Source organism: Musca domestica, unplaced genomic scaffold, assembly GCF_030504385.1.
Source record: "Musca domestica strain aabys unplaced genomic scaffold, Musca_domestica.polishedcontigs.V.1.1 186, whole genome shotgun sequence".
In the NCBI taxonomy this organism is placed as follows: Eukaryota; Metazoa; Arthropoda; class Insecta; order Diptera; family Muscidae; genus Musca; species Musca domestica.
This window is the reverse complement of record NW_026712242.1, coordinates 318,531-337,083: the sequence shown is the minus strand read 5'-3', so window position 1 is coordinate 337,083 and position 18,553 is coordinate 318,531. Positions and strand designations below refer to the sequence as shown.

At 35.0% G+C, this 18,553-nt stretch overlaps 1 protein-coding gene across 1 annotated transcript; it reads left to right on the top strand.

Moving 5' to 3' along the window:
* The first annotated feature begins 14,660 nt into the window (after window positions 1-14,660).
* On the top strand, window positions 14,661-15,966 carry LOC101899429 (uncharacterized). Its single transcript, XM_005187288.3, has 2 exons — window positions 14,661-14,795; window positions 14,870-15,966. The coding sequence occupies exons 1-2, from the start codon at window positions 14,763-14,765 to the stop codon at window positions 15,869-15,871; spliced, it is 1,035 nt and encodes a 344-aa protein (XP_005187345.2). The 5' UTR covers window positions 14,661-14,762; the 3' UTR covers window positions 15,872-15,966.
* The last annotated feature ends 2,587 nt before the right edge of the window (window positions 15,967-18,553 follow it).

The window sequence follows — 18,553 nt, the reverse complement described above, 5'->3', positions numbered from 1 at the left end:
TGATTTAAATAAGTAAAAATAATTTTATCCACCTTATAATTGAGGGCACACTGATTTCAGAATAGTCAAATATAATTACTATTTTACACCCATTACCATTAGATGGGAGCTAATTTTGTTTGTCATTTAAATTGTAAATTGGAGACACCATAAAGTCCATATTTTTCATCATAGTATAATTCAATGACGATTCAACAAATATTCGGTCCCTTGCTACTTTCTTATATTTGTAATTTGTTCATGTTTTCACAATTTATTTCATATAGATGTACATCCCAAATCTACGTTCCCAACCAATATTCTCTTGGGGGTTACAAATTCAATCGAATACAAAATTTTCTTTTTTCTTCTTTTCTCCAATGTGGGGACTTTACTAAAATAAATTCCCATGTGGCAATTGTCTGTATGATGGTTCCCTACCCCAGGGTGGCATAAATAAATTTTTTTAGCCAAATCAATTGATGAATGTGGTCAAGACCAATATGGGCCTTACTTTGAAAATTTTATGCGAAGAGGTTCTCTACCCCCTAGAAACAAAAATGCCAAATAAGGGCCAAAAATAGAAGAAAGTTGCCAAGACCCCAAAAATAGCTTAAATCATACGATGGTTATATATTATCGATATCATGACCTGCAAAAGCGATTTAAGCTTTCTTAAATGTTCGGGAAGAATTTCTGGAAGGATAGAAATCATTTTCTTACTAAAAGTCCCATTCAGTCCCATATTTTACTGATTGTACTCCCAAAAGTTTTTGCATTTTGAGCTCTCATTGGACGGATTATTGTCACATGAAAGAAGTAGGTTCACTCTTTGAAATGAGCCCCATTAGTATTTTTCGGTAATTTTTGTTTGGTTAAATGTGTGCGCATCTTCCAGCTGAAGCACGATATAGGCCCTGGAGTTGAAAGATAGATGTCAGTTAACATCGTATTTCGCACTTATTTCATTTTTTTTTTTTGGTGAAAAATTGTATATAGTGAAAAATCCACTGAATTCAATATGATAATACAAATTGAAACCAGTAAAGAAAGTCCTAAAGTCGGGCGGGGCCGATTTTATGATACCCCACACCACTTTGCTAATTTAGTTGAGCTCCACATAACAAGTAAAAGTTTTTATGGGAGAATTCAATCATACACCCTATGATTATAATTTAAAATTTAAAGGACTAAATACGCCGAAGCATTTGTATCTTTTAAATTCGGACTTCTATTGCCCATTTGGTGCAAAATTAATTCTAAATCAGATAAAGATATATATGGGAGCTAAATCCAAATCTGAACCGATCTCGATAAAATTTGGCTAAGATATTTCTGAGCTGTATTTGATATATTTCCCTGAATATCGTTGTTATGGAGTGCATATTACGGCCGTGGGTAACAAATACAACAAATCGGATGAACAATATATATGGGAGCTATAGCTATATATGAACCGATCTTCACCAAATTTTGCATACTACCTTCAAGACTCAATTCGGTCATATGTGCCAAATTCCATCCCATTTGGGCAAATATTATATTTGGTGCACAATAAAAGGTAAATCGGACGAAGTTATATATGGGAGCTATATCCAAATCTGAACCGATCTCGATAAAATTTAGCAAAGGTATTTTTGAGCTGCATTTGATATATTTCCCCAAATATTGTTGTTACAGAGTGCATATTACGGCTGCGGAGTTCAAAAATAACAAATCAGATGAACAATATATATGGGAGCTATAGCTATATCTGAACCGATTTCCATCAAATTTGGCATGCTTATTTTTAGGCCTAATTTGGGTGCATGTGCAAAATTCCATACTATTCGGGCTGATATTACACGTTTGGTGCACAATAAAAGGCAAATCGGACGAAGATATATATGGGAGCTATATCTAAATTTTTACCGATTATCTCCAATTTCAATAGAGTTCGTCCTTGGGCCAAACAAATGTTGTTTGGAAAATTTCATCTCAATCGGATAATAAATGCGACACAAAAATACATGGACAGACGGACGGACGGACGGACAGACGGACTGACATGCATAAATCAACTCAGAAAGTGATTCTATGCAGATCATCAAAAGGAACTATGGGTCTATCTCGTTTCCTTTTGCCTTTTACAAACAAATGTACAAAGACACAATACCCTGACCACCTTGTGGTGTAGGGTATAAAAAAATTGACAAAAGAAGAATAACAAATTGAAAAAATCTTCAACTTGTTCCCTGATTTTTTACAGAAACTGTTTAAAGATCCTTACAAAGTTTGTCAATAGAATGTACTTTTATTTTAAAATTCAATTCCATTGAAAATTTTTTTTTCGATATTTTCCAGATTTGAGAATTTTTGCAATGAGATCTCTTTTTCGTGATTTTTTTTAGCGATTTTAAAAAAGTAATTATCTTTTAACTTTGGTGTAATCGCATTAAATTATTTCGATATAATCTATTCCGTTTCGCCACCACATAATTCGGTACTAAACTTCCATGTAACCCGCCATCAATTTCAGTTCTCAAGAAATCAAGTCAATTAAATAAATTGATATTAATATTCAAATTCAAAAATAAAATATAAAAAAAACTACAAATGTACATTAGAAAAAAGTAAGTCAAAATGGAAAAAAATAATGCAAAATAAAACATTACTACTGTACATTTCAAAAGTCAAAATGAAAATGTTAACATATCACATTTTTACGCGATTTTTTTGGATATTATCCTTTTCAGATAGGAGACAATTCCAAATTTGTATGAATCATTAAAATCAGTTCAGCGGTTCTAAAGTTATAAGCGTAGTAACTAACACAACTTTTTTTTATATATAGATATAAATCGACATAGAATTTTATTCTGATCAAGAATATATATACTTGGTAGGGTCTAAAATGTATATTTCGAAATGTTACAAGTGGAATGACAAACTTAATATACCCTCCATACTATGCTGGAGGGTATAAAAAATCTGAAACTGGAGTCTTGTAACTTCAAATTTACCAATAAATTATTTATTTGACACTTCTCCCAAAATATTTTAATTTTCGCGAAAAATGATTGGAACGACGAGGATTCTTCACAATAGCGTGTTCCTAATACGATTGCAATGCTTCTTCATCCCAAAAAGCAAACAGTATAGTCTCTTCTCTATATATAACAAGTAAGCAAAGGCTATAGTACTGCGGGACCGTCTGTGTGATACCCTACAATATGTTGCAGGCCCCCTTATGTTCAAATCAATTTTGGAAGATTTCGGTTTTGAAATAATGTTATAGAAGGAAATTGAACGGGGGAATTTCCCCAAAATTTACGTATTCCATGGTGTTGTTAGGTATTCAAAACAATTTTACAATCTAAGTTTGATACATTTTACAGATAAATATAAGCTAAAGGTCATCCAAAATGCTTGACTTCTTCCCAATTCTTAATTCTGTCTTGTCGATTGAAATAAATAAATTATTGGTAAATTTGAAGTCATAAAACTCTAGTTTCACCATAGTATGGAGGGTATATTAAGTTGTCGAAATTTGTATTTTTTTGATCCACTTAAAACATTTAAATGTATATACATATTAAAGGCCTGCACAAGACGAATTGTATGAATTATGCTTTTTTCGACACACTGACTTTGTCTACTCAATCATGCGCTATGTATTTGATAGGCAATGACAACCAACAACATCCCCCATTTTAATTCATGTGTGCCATTGTCTAAGGTTCGATCGTGGCATGGCTGACTCGAATATTTGCATGGTGTTCTCCATAAATGCAGGGTGTCAACGATGACATCGAACCTTGTCATCGTCAAATTGTGTGTCATTTGTGTACATGTGCTTATATTGAGAGAGTGTGTGTGTGTGTTATTTTCGACGTTGAGGACGTGTTTTTGTGTGTGCTGTAATTTTGAAGTAACAAACACCGCGTTAATATAAAATTGAGTTCAATACCAAAATGTGCGTAGACATCAACAAATGAATAAAAAAATGAAATATATACTGAACAATTCCAATTTATTGGTGATTATCATAAAATTTTGGTCATAAAAAAGAGGTAAATATTGTTTGCCTATTTCCTATCTACATAAAGTGTTCTTTTAAAATTAAAGTTTGTGGGCAGAGATTTGACTCTCATGCAATAACAGAATATGCACCGAATTGAACAATGGAAGTATATAGTGTTGTTACGTGAATTACAGTAGCACTCATTCTCATTTACACCTCAATACCGGAGGCAAACATTTATGAAATTATAATCAAAATAAGAAAATGTTTTCAGGGGATTATTGTTTTGTAATAAGGATTAACATTTTAGATTGTTTTGTCAATAACCACGAAATGTGAAAATTTTGTGTGGACTCAAATCTAACAAGACCAGACATATAAATTAAAATGTGGGCCCTCTACTTTCCAGCGGCAAAATTTCATCCAATAAGAAATCAAAAATGCCAAATTGCAGCCCATATGGTTGGAAATGGGGATTTAGATTATTAAAGTGTCAGCGGATATCACAATGCATACCACTGTTTTTTCTGTTGGGCCCTGAGAAAAGGCATTTTTCGATACGTCAGTGAACCAATATTATACAACTAGCACATTCGGACGGAAATTTGTACCAGGTGGTGGAACTATGAGGCCTATAACTAAACGTGTCGCCAATGCTGCTTTCAAATATCTATCTATGATACTATGACCGTTCTCATAATCTCGAGGGACGGCGGACAGACAGATGAATATAGTTTAATCGACGCAGAATTTGTATCCCTGCGCCCCAAAGAATATTTTGTGGTATTATAAATTGATAACAAAATTTATTTTCTCCTCCATCTTTTGGTTGTGGAGTTATGGTCACAAAAGAGAAGTGATCAAAACTAAATAAACTTTACGAATTCAAAATCATAGCCCAGTTGATAGGAAAACGTTCCAAAATTTTATCGATTTTGTTTTTCCAAGTTGCTGCCATGAACTGTTATCTAGATAGTATAAACACAAACCATTTACTCGGTCTTTACCATTTAGGTCTTTGATAAATTTTAAACACTTGGGCACAGCAAAACGCATTGGGCAAAACTATTATTATTCAAAACAATACGGCCCGGCCGAACTTTTTATACCCTTCACCATTTAGAAGAAATTAGAAAAATTTCAACAAAAAAATCTGTAAAAAAAATACCGCTCGGGGCATATGATATCGTGGACCTATATAGATAATTCTCCTCCAGGGGATAAAGTACTCACAAGGAACTCGTTATGTGGATTTTCAGACAACTCCAATGCAAAATGTGGCTAACATCATCAAAATACTGAATATCGGGAGGTAATGTTATATGGGGCCTATACGATATCGTGGGTCGATATAGCCCATCTTCGAACTTGACCAGCCTGCAGAGAAAAGACAAATCTGTGCAAAATTTTAGCTTTCTATCTTAATTCGTTTTTACTCTAGCTCGATTACGACAGACGTACGGACGGACAGTGCTAAATTGTTGGGTCTAAAATTATTATTTTGATGAGCTACGTACGGAATGACAAACATAATATAGCCTCCATACTATGTATGGTGGAGGGCATAAAAACTGTATATATGTTTTGAGCATGCCTACATAAGGTTGGCCAGTAAGCCCATCTGACAGCCAAGTTTGCCGTCAAAAGACATATTGTGATTTGAAAATAAAAGAGAGTCATATCACCATAATGCAAAAACTACTAAGCTTATTGTCAGAATCTTGTCAATAGTAGTCTTCTTGGCCGACCTTTTGTAGGCCATGTTTTTCACATTACAAGACTACCAATACAAACAATTGTTGATTGAGAAGAGAAAACCAACCGAACGGTTTGGCTGTTGGTTCAATTCTGTTTTTATTTAAAATATTTGTTCCTTACGTACTACTGAAACTAATCTAACTTAACCTAGTCGCAGCCACACAATTGTTCTTATCTATTCTAATATTGAATGGAGAACATTGTAGGGCTGCTTTACATTTCATTCAAGTGATCTTGTGCATCTACTGAGCGCATCGATATCTGTGCGTGTGGGTCATAACCTTTATTATCTGACACATTATCGTCAGCGCACAAGATCACCGAATTGTTCACATGTGGTATTTTATGGCGGCTGGGAAATATGTAATTTTTGAATATTTATTGTTTATTGCTAGTTTTTCCCAGCGCCTCAACCGCACTCAAAAGTATGTATAAAGTATTTTGTACAATTGTATTTTATGCAACTTTAATATGTTTTAATATAATTAATTGTAATATTCGTGGAAGTTGCGGATGTATTTTTTGTTAAATATCCACTAAGAATGGGTTGAAGTAAACGAGGGTTTTCATTGTTTTCTCTCGATTTTTGACTAAATCACACATTTCTCGCTTTTCCAGTTAAAGTGACGTACGTACGGACAAACTTTTTAAAATTCTAGCTGCGGCATTTTCGCTCTCATTTTGGAGCTCGTTGTTACACCCACTTTAAAAGGTGTTTTTGAGTTGTTGTTCAATTTGCGAAGCGTAATTTTTAAAAGAGAGATTTAAAAACTGTATTTCTTTCATCCCAAAAACAGTGTGTAACGCTCCATCCACGGTTCCTGATGGATCGTATTCAATTCGGTTCACATCGATTCAGATTTTCATGGTGGACACTGAAATCAGATGCGCATCAGTCAGGATGCTCATACAATTTTTGAAGATAATTTTTGTCCTTATCTATTTCAATTTTTTACTTAAATAATCTCTTTAACATTAAAAGTCAGATAGATTATATTTGAAAACAACATTCTGTGGATTTAGTATACCCCCAGCCAACCAAGGGTTTTTATTATTTGATATAGCATTAAAGTTGGCAAAAAAACCCGTTTCAGGACATTTAAATTCGGGCTAGAGGTGTCCGTCTGTTTGTGGCATAGTGAAGAGGTAAATACTTGAAGGACCTCCGCCACAAAGAGTCAAAATTTTGAAACACCCGAAACAAGTCAGTGAATTTCTTGAAACTATGTATATTTCACTTTGTAAGAGTTATTATTGGCTCCTTGACCACGCGCAAAAAAATCACAACAGTTTCTTTGTAAATTTATAAATTGTCTCTGGGGCAACTTTATTTAACATTAAATTATAGTTAAATATAATTTGTAAATATATGCTCCAGATGGGACAGTAAAATTATTATTAATATTTTTATAAACTTTAAATTTAAGTCGACTTAAGTTATTTTAAATATAATGCAGCACGGCAGAAAACAATTATATTAATACCGACGATCGATCAGTTTATTATTGCAGCAAGGCAGAAGCAGATTAACTCACATAGGAATCATAATTGTTTGATCAAAGCATAGATTTTTCGTTTGCATAATGTCTCTGCTTGCGTTGGTTTCTCTGTTACATTTTGCGTTCTTATTCGATGTTGATGTACATAAGCAATTGACGAAAGGTAAATAGCATGCAAGTGACAACAACTCCAACGCAACTTAGACAGTTAGAATGAGAGATCTTAAATTTATTTGAGTGAAAGGAGAATAAAAAGATTACAATATTAATAGGGATGCCAGTTCAGATAATTAGTTTTAAAATTAGGTATTAGTAAGATAGAAAGGCAAGGGAAGTGTTGAGTATTTAGAATTAATAGAAATAAAATACAATTTAGCATAGGAATAATTTCAAATAAAAATAAATACATTGTGTTCTCCAACACACTTCTTCACTAAACCGGAGTTCTGATGTCAATATGGAATTTTTCGACCCACTCCTTCTGATACCTCTCCCACAAGAAACACAATTTTAAATAGTCATGAGTCTCATAAAATTGAAATAAAATTATTCGATGTTTCTGCCTACGCCACACTTTCACCTCCATTAGATCCAGTGTGAATGTGGAATTCATCACAGCACATTCCCTCTGGAAACCCTTAACAATAAACATTCATTTTTCAGTTGTTGGTTGGGCATGTATATCTGAACAAACATCAGTATTTATATCCTTCTAAGGTATTTATATCCTTCTGGCCTAATTTGGCCTGGCCGAACCTCTAATACACTCCATAATTAGGTAAAGAAAAACATTTTATACAAAAGTATCTGGATTCAGACGTGTTCCACTTGTGTTACAAACTCCAGTAAGATCGGTAGAAGAGTGCAGTTAGAATTTCAAAACAAAAATATAGAGGTTGGAACCGTTATATGGGGTCCATAAAAACGGCAGCCTATATAACAATGTAATGCAAGTCTTAAATAGGAAATTTGACATAATTTAATGGTTAAATGAGACTAGGATTAACAAAATACCGAATATCGGTCTATATATAACATACCAGACCGTTGTACAGAAACCGTTGGCCAATAGAACAATGTTTTGGCACAAGTTGTAGAACCCATTATAAGGTACAAATACCAAATTTCACACAAATATATTAGAACATGTGGCTTAAATCGTCAAAGTACCGAACATCCGAAGGTACCGTTATATGTGCGCTATAGGAAAACGTAGACCTAGATATTGAATGTTCTGATATATATACTTTTTGTCGTGTCCAACGAGTATTTCGAAGTGTTGCAAATGGAATGACAAATTTAATATACCTTCCATTGTGTGGTGGAGGTTATGAACAAATTTTGTTTGTCAAATCAGCTGGCGTTTGCTGCTACCTATAAAAAATTATACCACAGCATTTTGAAAATTTTCGTATAAAGTGAAAATCCCGTGTACTTTAGATGCCACAACAAAAGCAATTGCAAACTAAATGCCCATTTGTTCAATGTGATTTATTACTTTGCCGCCATTACGAATCTTTAACAAGTTAAAAAGCAGTAAGTTCGGCAGGGCCGAACTTTTAATACCCTCCACCATTTGCAACGAATTTGGAAATTTTCAAAAAATAAAATCCTTAAAAAATTCTGTTAAAATTTTAAAAATACCGAATATAGCCGTTATATTGGGTTCTATACGACGTGGACATACATAGGCATTGTTTGTCATAAGCCATTACCATATTCAAATTCGAAACTTGAAACAAACGGTAAATAATGTAGCTAAAATCATCAAAATATCGTATATAAGGAGGTGCCGTTAAATTGGAGCTGTGCGAAGACCTGGACCAGCATAGACAAATTTCTGTCACAGGCTTTTAAATTACTTCCGGGAAAAAGGTCGCTAAAATCATCAAAATACCGAATATCGGGAGGTACCGTTATATGGGGGCTATACGAAGACATGGACTTGCACAAACAATTTTCTATCTTAGGGTGTAGTATCCATTTTGAACTTCAAATACCAAATTTGAAACAATTCCCGTGAATAATGTCGCTAAAATCATCAAAATACCGAAGGGACAGACAGACGAACATCGCTAAATCGACTTAGAATTTTACGCTGATCAAGAATATATATACTTTGTTGGGTCTGACATGAGTATTTCGAGGAGTTACAAACGGAATGACAAAGTTAATATACCCTCCATAGTATGGTGGAGGGTATAAAAAATGCAATTGTGAATTTAATGCTAATTTAGCAAATAGTTTGCACAACTTATTCTTTGTTTACTTTTTATTGTGTGCCGTACGACGTTCTTCGAACTAAACCACAGATTTTCATAAAATATTATTTTGCTGCATAATGTCATTTCTTGAAATGAAAGACTGAATAGCATAGGCGGGCAAGTATGTACGCGGTGTTTGTGTATCTTATTATCTGTTATGATTGAAACATCCATAAACATTTTAACATTACTTTTTAAAGCATTTATGATTGAGTTTTTGTTTAGAAACTATGAAAGAAGTTAAATATTGGACGCCAGAAAAACAACTATTTCAAAATTCTCTAAAGAATTTCTCTTTTATTATTTTGCACCCCTACTAAAGGGCTGCAAATGCGACATATTTCTCTATTTTTGCCATGGGCAGAAAACGCTCGTCATGTTATGCCCTGTTTGATCAAACGCATAACAGTACGTGACATCCAACCAAATGCTCGATGTCTCGTCATGTCGGTCAGACTCAAACCCATCGTCATAACAGGCATTGACCAATAAATGAGGATGTCGAATAGTGAGTACAAATGTGTTCTAGTAACAACATGCTACAATTATCAATGAAAATGGGCATTCACGATTGCGATTGCGCTATGAATTATTAGTAATAAATAACATTCTGATATTTCCCTAATAAAAAAAAATCCATTTGATTTATAATTTTGATTTGATTTAGAAAATTGATTTGATTATTGAAGAATACTATCAACTTTTGCTCTGTTCCAGGACTGCAAGCATGTACCAGATATTATCGACAAAATTGCAAAACTCGTAGATTCTTACAGGTTTGGGAACAGAAAGAAAGTTAATTAATAAATTTAATTTAAAATTGATCTAATGTTTTATGATCAGAATTTTATGAAGATGCCAAAAATTAAATTTCAGCATATTTTCGTACTTAAAAGTTGAATTTTTTTTTTCAGCCACCATACTATGGAGTGTATATTAACGTTCGTTCGAAATGGTGGATGGTATTCAAAGTTCGGCCCGGCCGAACTTACTGCTTTTTAACTTGTTATATTTTTAAATGTGTTTATTGCTTCACAATAACAACGCACACACAAATTCTCCTCTACCGTCGGAGTAACACACACACGCACACTCAATTTGAGCACACGTACACAAGTGACACACCATTATATCGAAGACATGGTTCGCTGTCATCGTCGACATAATGCTTTTCTTGAGAACACCAAGCCACAATCGAACTTTTGACAGTGGCAGACATGAGTCAAAATGAGGGTTGTTGTTGGGTGTCGATGTTGAGCAAATACTTAACACATGATTGAACAGACAAAGTCAGTGTGTCAAAAAAAGCATAATTCATGCAATTCGTCTTGTACTAGCCTTCAACCTCTACCCAGTGGATAGAGACAATACTCAAAATAATAGTTTTTCTCACAAATAGATTTCAAAGTAATCCAGATATTGGTTAAAAAATAGAACTAACCTAAAAGGATATAGACTATTTGAGACTAGATTTAATTTAAGTAAATGCAAGCGGGGATTTGTTTGTTCGTTTGTTTTTCTTTTTCTTCAAACTTCAAATGCATCAACCATCCAACTCCAAACATTACATATATACATACTTACTCAAATACCATTGGACACATAGGCCGTGCGGCCACAAGATATTTATCAAGTGTTTGGTTCGAAACGATTTCCATTCTTTCAGATTGCTTGAGTGGGAAATTTATCAGCACCATTGAAGTGGAGACGTGCATCGGTATTTCGTTTTAAGTCTTTTCAATTTCAATATATTTATTGTGTCGTCAGTGAAAAGTTCTTTTGTTTATTCTCTCGGTTTCGGTAGCAAAGTCGCTACTGTATTTCCAATCGCTGGCATTTGAGGTTATTACCTAAAATATTGTACAAGTATTAAAACAAGTGATATGGTGTGTGTGTGTGTGTGTGTGTGTGTGTTTTAAACAAATCCCGTTCATATTTTTCAAATTGAATCGTTATTGTCGAATACAGTTCATACATAATTAAACTTCCAATACTATTTGTTTAAATATTTAATAATCGAATAATAATAAACTAAACTGAATACCAAGAAAAATAAAATGAAAAGCGGAAGAGATTTTTTTACGTAATTTGATACAGTTATTAACCATAACACATGCCCAGAACGAATATGATGGATAGACATTTCAAAGTTATTATTATTATTGTTTGACCATATCCACACAATGCTTAAAAATGATATTTTCTCAATGACGAAATAAATCTCTTCAATGAATTTCAATTTTTTTTTTTTTTTTTTTTTTTTTGGTAAAATTTGATATTTTTCATATTTTATGTTTAGAGCTTACTGAACACTGTTTGTATTGCAAATCAAATATTTGTTCTTCATTGCAACGTTTCGTTGCAAGCTTAACGCATTTCCGTAAATTCCCCGAAGAAGTCATCAAAAAATTGAAACGTTGGGAAAAATGCAATAAAACACAAATCTTGCAATAAATAACAGAGATCACCAAGCTGAAAACATCAAATAATAATTTTAGTTTACTTCAAAAAATTAAGATCTATCCAGTTCCTCCCTCACAAAGGGTCCCAATTATTATAACTCTTCAAATTACACACATTCTAATATTTTACGATCATAAGATCTGGCATTCCTCGGTCCACCTGTTCTGGTAACTCCCCCACAAGCTGTCAAAATTTTGACTAGTGCATTAAACGCGAAATTAACATCCGATTTCTTTTAAACGCGGCATATCCTAATATTCCTATCAATGAAAGATCTATTGTGAAGATGAAATATATAGGACCACTCCTTCTGGTACCTCCCCCACAAAGGATCAAAAATTTTCAATAATTATATATCTCATTAAATGCGAATAAGCATCAGATACTCTTCAAATTTATCAAATCCCAACATTTTTGATAACACATGATCTCGTGTGAAGATGGGATATATCGATCCGCTCCTTCTGGAACTCCCACCGCAGCGGGTACAAATTTTGAATAATTACACCTCTAATAATTTGCGAAAGAAGCCAGAGATTCTTTTCAAACTTGTTATATCTAAATATCTCTCTCATCGTGAGATCTGATGTGAATACCTCTCCCACAAAAGACAATAATATTGATTAACAATTATTCGCATAAACTTGGAAATAAACTTTCGATTTTCTTTGAGTTTTGCACTTTCCAGTATTTTTATCAGTATTAGATGAAGTGGAATATCTGACTTATGTCAGATACGAAATTTTACACAATTGGCCCGCTTCTTCGGAACCTCCTTATAAAGGGTCAACAGTCTGAAGTAAAAATGTATAAACGAACATTTATTTTAGATTGTTGTACGCTCAGTCATATGGCTGCAGAGGGTATATATCATTTCATAGGCCAAAACCTGACTACGGTTAACGATCTCTAGATCCTAGGTCTCTTTGGACAAAATTCGTTTCAGGACATATGGAGTCGATCGAGCGATGTCCGTCCGTCCGTCTGTCTGGTTGGCTCGTGTGAACGATAACTCTTGAAGGGAGTCTCCAATTTGGTCCAAACTTGGTACATCGTAACATTATTATCAAACTTAGATCGAGTTCGGAGATGGGCTATGTTGGTCCACTCCTTCTGGTACCTCCTCCACAAAAGGTCAAAATTTTCAAAGAAAAAAGTTTACTGCGCAAAAAGGAAAGAGGTAATCCAAGTTTGCTCCAACTTTGCAAATCTTAATATTTGCATCAGTGCTAGGTCAGGTGTCAAAATGAACAATATCGGTGCACGCCATCAAGTACCTCCCCCACAAAGGGTAAAAATGTTGATTAATTAGAACTCTTGTAAAATATGATGTAAGAATGCGATTGTCTTCAAAATACACGCATCTGGTCACACAAGGTCTTGTGTTGAGATGGAATATATCGGCCCACTCCTTCTGGTACCTCCCCTACAAGGGGTAAAAATTTTGAATATTCATGATGCTCATAAAACACAAAGTTACCATCCGAAATAAGCATCCGGTTCCCTTCAAATTACATACATCACAATATTGTTTATTAACCGAAGGTCTGGCGTGAAGATGGGGTATATCGGTCCACTCCTTCTGGTACCACCCCCCGCAAAGTATCAAAAATTTTTCCATGAAGCTCATAAAACGACATACAAGGTTTTGTTGTACAGATTATATATACCTGTGAACCTCTTCTGGTACCGAACTTTTATCTGTCATAACTAGTGAAACAAGTCGGCGATTCTTTACAACTTGCTATATGTAAATATTTCTCTTTAATCTGACATGAATATGTGACTTATATATAACAGGCCTTTTGATGATATCGAGACACTTACGAACTCTCAGAGTAACAGTTTCCTCTGTATCCACGATATTAGGTGAGTTTTAACACAAATCTGTGATTTTGTACGTACTCTCCACAAAGTAACCTAGGGTTTAGTTTTCTTGGAAACATGGATTGGAATTGTTGGTGAAAAAAAAGCTTTAAGTTTGCCACTTTTCCAGAAAATAGAGCTTTGATTTTAAGATGTAAAAGAAGAAAGGAAATAAGGTTGTATCCGTATGGCCAGACAGAGCTCTAATGTTCGATTATTCAATTTGGGGTAAAATCACTTATTTATTATCATTTATGGAAATATCATCCCATTAAGCATTGAAAGCGAGCAATAAATTGCTCTGGTATTATTTACATGTTACATGCAAATCGAGGGCGGATGGCAGTGAGAGACGAACAGTCGATAAGTTGCCGAACGCAACTCACGTTCTTGCGCTTAGAAATTTCGCTTAAAAAGAACGTTGACTGTCATTGTTGCGTTCAAATATCAAATAATGCTCGAAGAAGTCAAAACTTTCTGCTCCCTCTCGTACGAATCGACAGGAGAACGGACAAATGAATAATGAATGAAAAGTTGGAGAGCGAGCTGTTAGGTAAATACCTTAGATTTCTGACCCGGTAGAGGGTACACTAACATACACACACATATATAATAGCATATTGTAATAACAGAGTTGGGGCACACACACGCACAACGCGTTCAGAAATGTCTTGGCAAACAGTCGAACGTGCTTCTTTTTCGAACTTCCGTCAAGAGTGGAGAATGGTTTTTGCCCAACTAGCTTGGGCATTTGGCTAGCGCTTATAAAACGTCTGCTTTTGCCATAAACTTAGTTTAGACTGCTGTTAGTAACGTCTTGTTAACACACACCTACTTTTTTCTGCATTTAGTTCTTGGCCATTGTTTGCTTTTATCGGTCATTCTTTGTTGGGACTGGGGTTTTTTGCTCATCTTTGACGATTGCCAACTATGTATGGGACGTGCAAAATGCAGGTAGCACAGGTAAGTGAAGAGCGGTGGACCACGTTGTGATAAGATTGAGTGATTAATGGAGAATGTGTTGACTTCCCTTTTAGATAAGAACCCTGCTAGTTTTGGCAGCGATATTCTTCTGCCAGTTGACGTTCACACCTGCTGAGGCTTATCCCAGCAGTTGTTTTGAATGTGAAGAGGAGGTCTGGGAGGAAGTTCCATGCGATGAAATTCCATCGAATAGTACGACAATAGTGCCCCCAGCATACACATATCCCACCACTACGTCGTATAGTACCGCAAGGCCCGAGACCTCGACAACTGCAACAACGCCCACCACCACCACCATTAGTACAACCACACCTTATCCCCTTACGACGACGACAACGCCAAGCCATGATCCCTACAAGAAGTGCTATTGTGAGTGTAAAAATGGCTGCAAGGACTTCTGTCGAAAGGTGGTCGTTAATCCACAAAGCAAAAGTCAAATAATCCAGATAACAGAGGTATCTCAGCCCTTGCCACAGGGCCGTCTCGAGTCGACATATTATCACAGTAGCAAATTGGTCCCGCCCGCAAGTGACCCGAAACCTTACCAGCCACCAAGTTATGGGTACCCCAGTAAATATGAAAGTCCACCAAGTGTTCAAGTGCAAAAACCTGTTGCCGAAGTTTACAATTCGGTCCCCTACTATCGGTCTTCGCCAGTTGCTTCCCATGGCTACAACCGTGATTTCAACAGCGCCCACAATGAGAAGAAATACTTGCCCGACCTATCCTACCGAAATAAACACGAAACCTATTACTTCTCGTCCCCAGAAACTGAACTCTCCGATTTGCCATCATATTTCCAGAATTTATACTCGAGAGCAGTTTTCGATCTTGAAGCAGACAATTTCCAGGCGAACACCATACCCAAACTACCAGAATACAGCCAATACCCCTGCCAAGGAACCGGAACATTTTCGTCGCCGGTTCCAGTCGACTCAGTTGCTTATTCTGATAAGTTTTACGATTCACTTTATGGCAACTCCGAATCGTATGCCTATTACGATGACTTCGGGACGATCTCAGAGACGCCACACCATTCGTTGCTGTACAAGTGATGCCAATGCCTTATAATCCCTTAGCTATAGTTTTCTCATATTTATAGAACACTAATTCTAAGTAGTCTGTAATAAATTGTATATAATACGTATTGTTAGCGGAATTAAAAAATGCGATTTTCGACATGTATATATACATACATAGAGATGCTAGGTAGGTATCTCTTGCAATCGTGTTTGTCCCCAGGTCCAGGTATAGGGTGTCTAATTCCTATGCCTAAGTGAATACGACTCCCTCTGATTGTTTTATGGTTTCATCAACACACTCATTTCGTTTAGCATTTTTAGCCATCAGTCAGTGTCCGGTACCGGCAAAAGGAATTGATATTAATTGAATTTTTCCGTTTCCAGTACAAATTTCACAGCTCCAACTCTTCGAAAACAATATTTCAATAACTTGTACTACTTTTTGCATTTTTTAACATGAATTTTGCTAAACTATTTTTTTCACTATTTTCTTTACAAAAAAAATCAGAGTTTCAGCTCTTCCAGATCGCTCAGAGCCAATGGTAGAAAATATATTGCCTTTTTCCACTTTTTTTATCTTTTACGATCATGAAAATATTTTCAGCGGACAATTTTGTTTATCGTACCGAAAACTATACAGTGTTCTTGGTCCTCGCAATCGCTCTACAGCTATGCCATATTTAGTGAATTTTAGAATTTTTAGTACACTTATCATTCGAATTTACACAAAAACCCTTCGGATTGGTCAAGGACACTCATTCCAAATTTCAGATTTCCAGCTCTATCCCATCCCCCAATTCCAAATTTTGTACCATTTAGTACTTTTTTAGAGCAAATTTCCAAAACCACCGTAATAATAAATTTTAGATTTCCAACCATATACCATTCTCATATAAGAGATTTAGTTCTTTTCGTACTTTTTGTGTAACATACTTCCAAGACCACATTCAAATCTCAACCGAACTCACTCACAGTCTCCCCGATATCAACATTCAAAAATTCTAGCTTCATTCATTCACCCAAACCCGAAGTGTACAAAATTTAGTACTGTTCTTACATTTAATGCACATCTCCAAAACCATCTTCTTATACAACCCTACTTCTTCAACAAACTGTTACCAAATAATGTGCTTTTTAGTACTTTTTGTACACATATAGTACAAATTTCCAAAAACGCAGACCAGCGGTTATTTCATTTCACCTTTTTACACCCTCCATCTTGAAAAGTAGGGTATATTAACTTTGCCATTTTGTTTGTAATATCCTTCAATATTCGTCGAAGACCCCATAAAGTGTATATTTTCATGATCAGCATAAATTTCTAAGTTTATTTAACGATGTCTGTCTGTTGAAATCGCGATACAGACCACATTGACGTTGATCTTCAAAATTTGGCACTACAATTGGTATTGTATCTACGATGGTTGGTATTGAAAATGAAATATTTTGGTCAACGTTTTGGTATAGCCGCCATACAACGATACCACCCGATATTCAAAATTTTGATGATTTTCTCCGCATTTTTCCACGATTTTGTATAAAAAATGATATATTTTGTTCGTAAGGGTTCTAGCTCCGGTAGCGGAACATACATATAGGTCCACGTTTTCGTATAGCCACCATATAACACTCCCTATTCCGTATTTTGATAATCCTAGTCACATTTACCCCTTTTAAATTATTTCAAAGTTGGTATTTAAGACTCGCAATAGACAACAATCCTTGTAGTATAAAATTGTCTATATAGGTTCCCGTTTCGATATGACCCCCAAATAATGGCTTTACCTTTAACACTTAATGATATTTTCAAATGTTTAACTGCATTATCCAAACGGTCTTACTGTTATTTGTAGTTTAAAGTGGAACAAGTTTGAATTCAGATACTTTTATGTAAAAATGTTTTCTTTACACAATGGTGGAGGTTATTAAAAGATCGGCCTGACCAAACTTAATCTTTTTTTATACCCTTTACCAACTACTGGTAAGGGTATTATGTCTTTGTGCATTTGTTTGTAACATGGAAAGAAGCCAGATAGACCCGTAGTTACTTTTGAGGATCTTCATAGAATCACTTTCTGAGTCGATTTATGCATGTCAGCCAGGTCGTATTTTTTATCCAATTGAGACAGAGTCAAAATCGGGAGGGGCCGACTATATGAATCCAATAACATTGCTGTATGGTGCATGATATGACTTCCATAAGGATTATGTTAAAAAATATTTATTGTAGCAGTAGATATACCGGACCGAGTTTCACCAAATGGTAAAATTCGGTTGAATATGAAAAAATCTATTAAATTTGGGCTGATATTACATATATGGTGAGCAATAGCCGTAAAATCGGATGAAGATGTATATCGAAGCTATATCAAAATCTGAACAAGTATCCGATGCCCAGTATCAAATGTCATTGTTGTGAAGTGTGCAAAAGTCTCTCACATGCATAATATGTGAGGGACTTTTGCACCAAATCGGATGAAACATATATATGGGAGCTAAAGCTATATCTGAACCGATTTTCAGATATAGCTATAGCTCCCAAATTTGATATACTTCTAGACATGCCAAAATTCATGTCATTTGGCCAGATATTGGTCATTTGGTGAACAATTAACACGAAATCGGTTGAAGGTAGATATGGGACCTATATCTACATTTGAACAGATTCTCACCAATTCGTAAAGGGTTCGTTCTTGGGCCAAACAAAAATTGTTT

Bases quoted from the DNA above. Each gene is read 5' to 3' on its own strand.
- LOC101899429 (XM_005187288.3), top strand. From the start codon at position 14,763: ATGTATGGGACGTGCAAAATGCAGGTAGCACAG. The intron at 14,796-14,869 runs GTAAGTGAAGAG...CTTCCCTTTTAG, and splicing joins GCAAAATGCAGGTAGCACAG to ATAAGAACCCTGCTAGTTTT.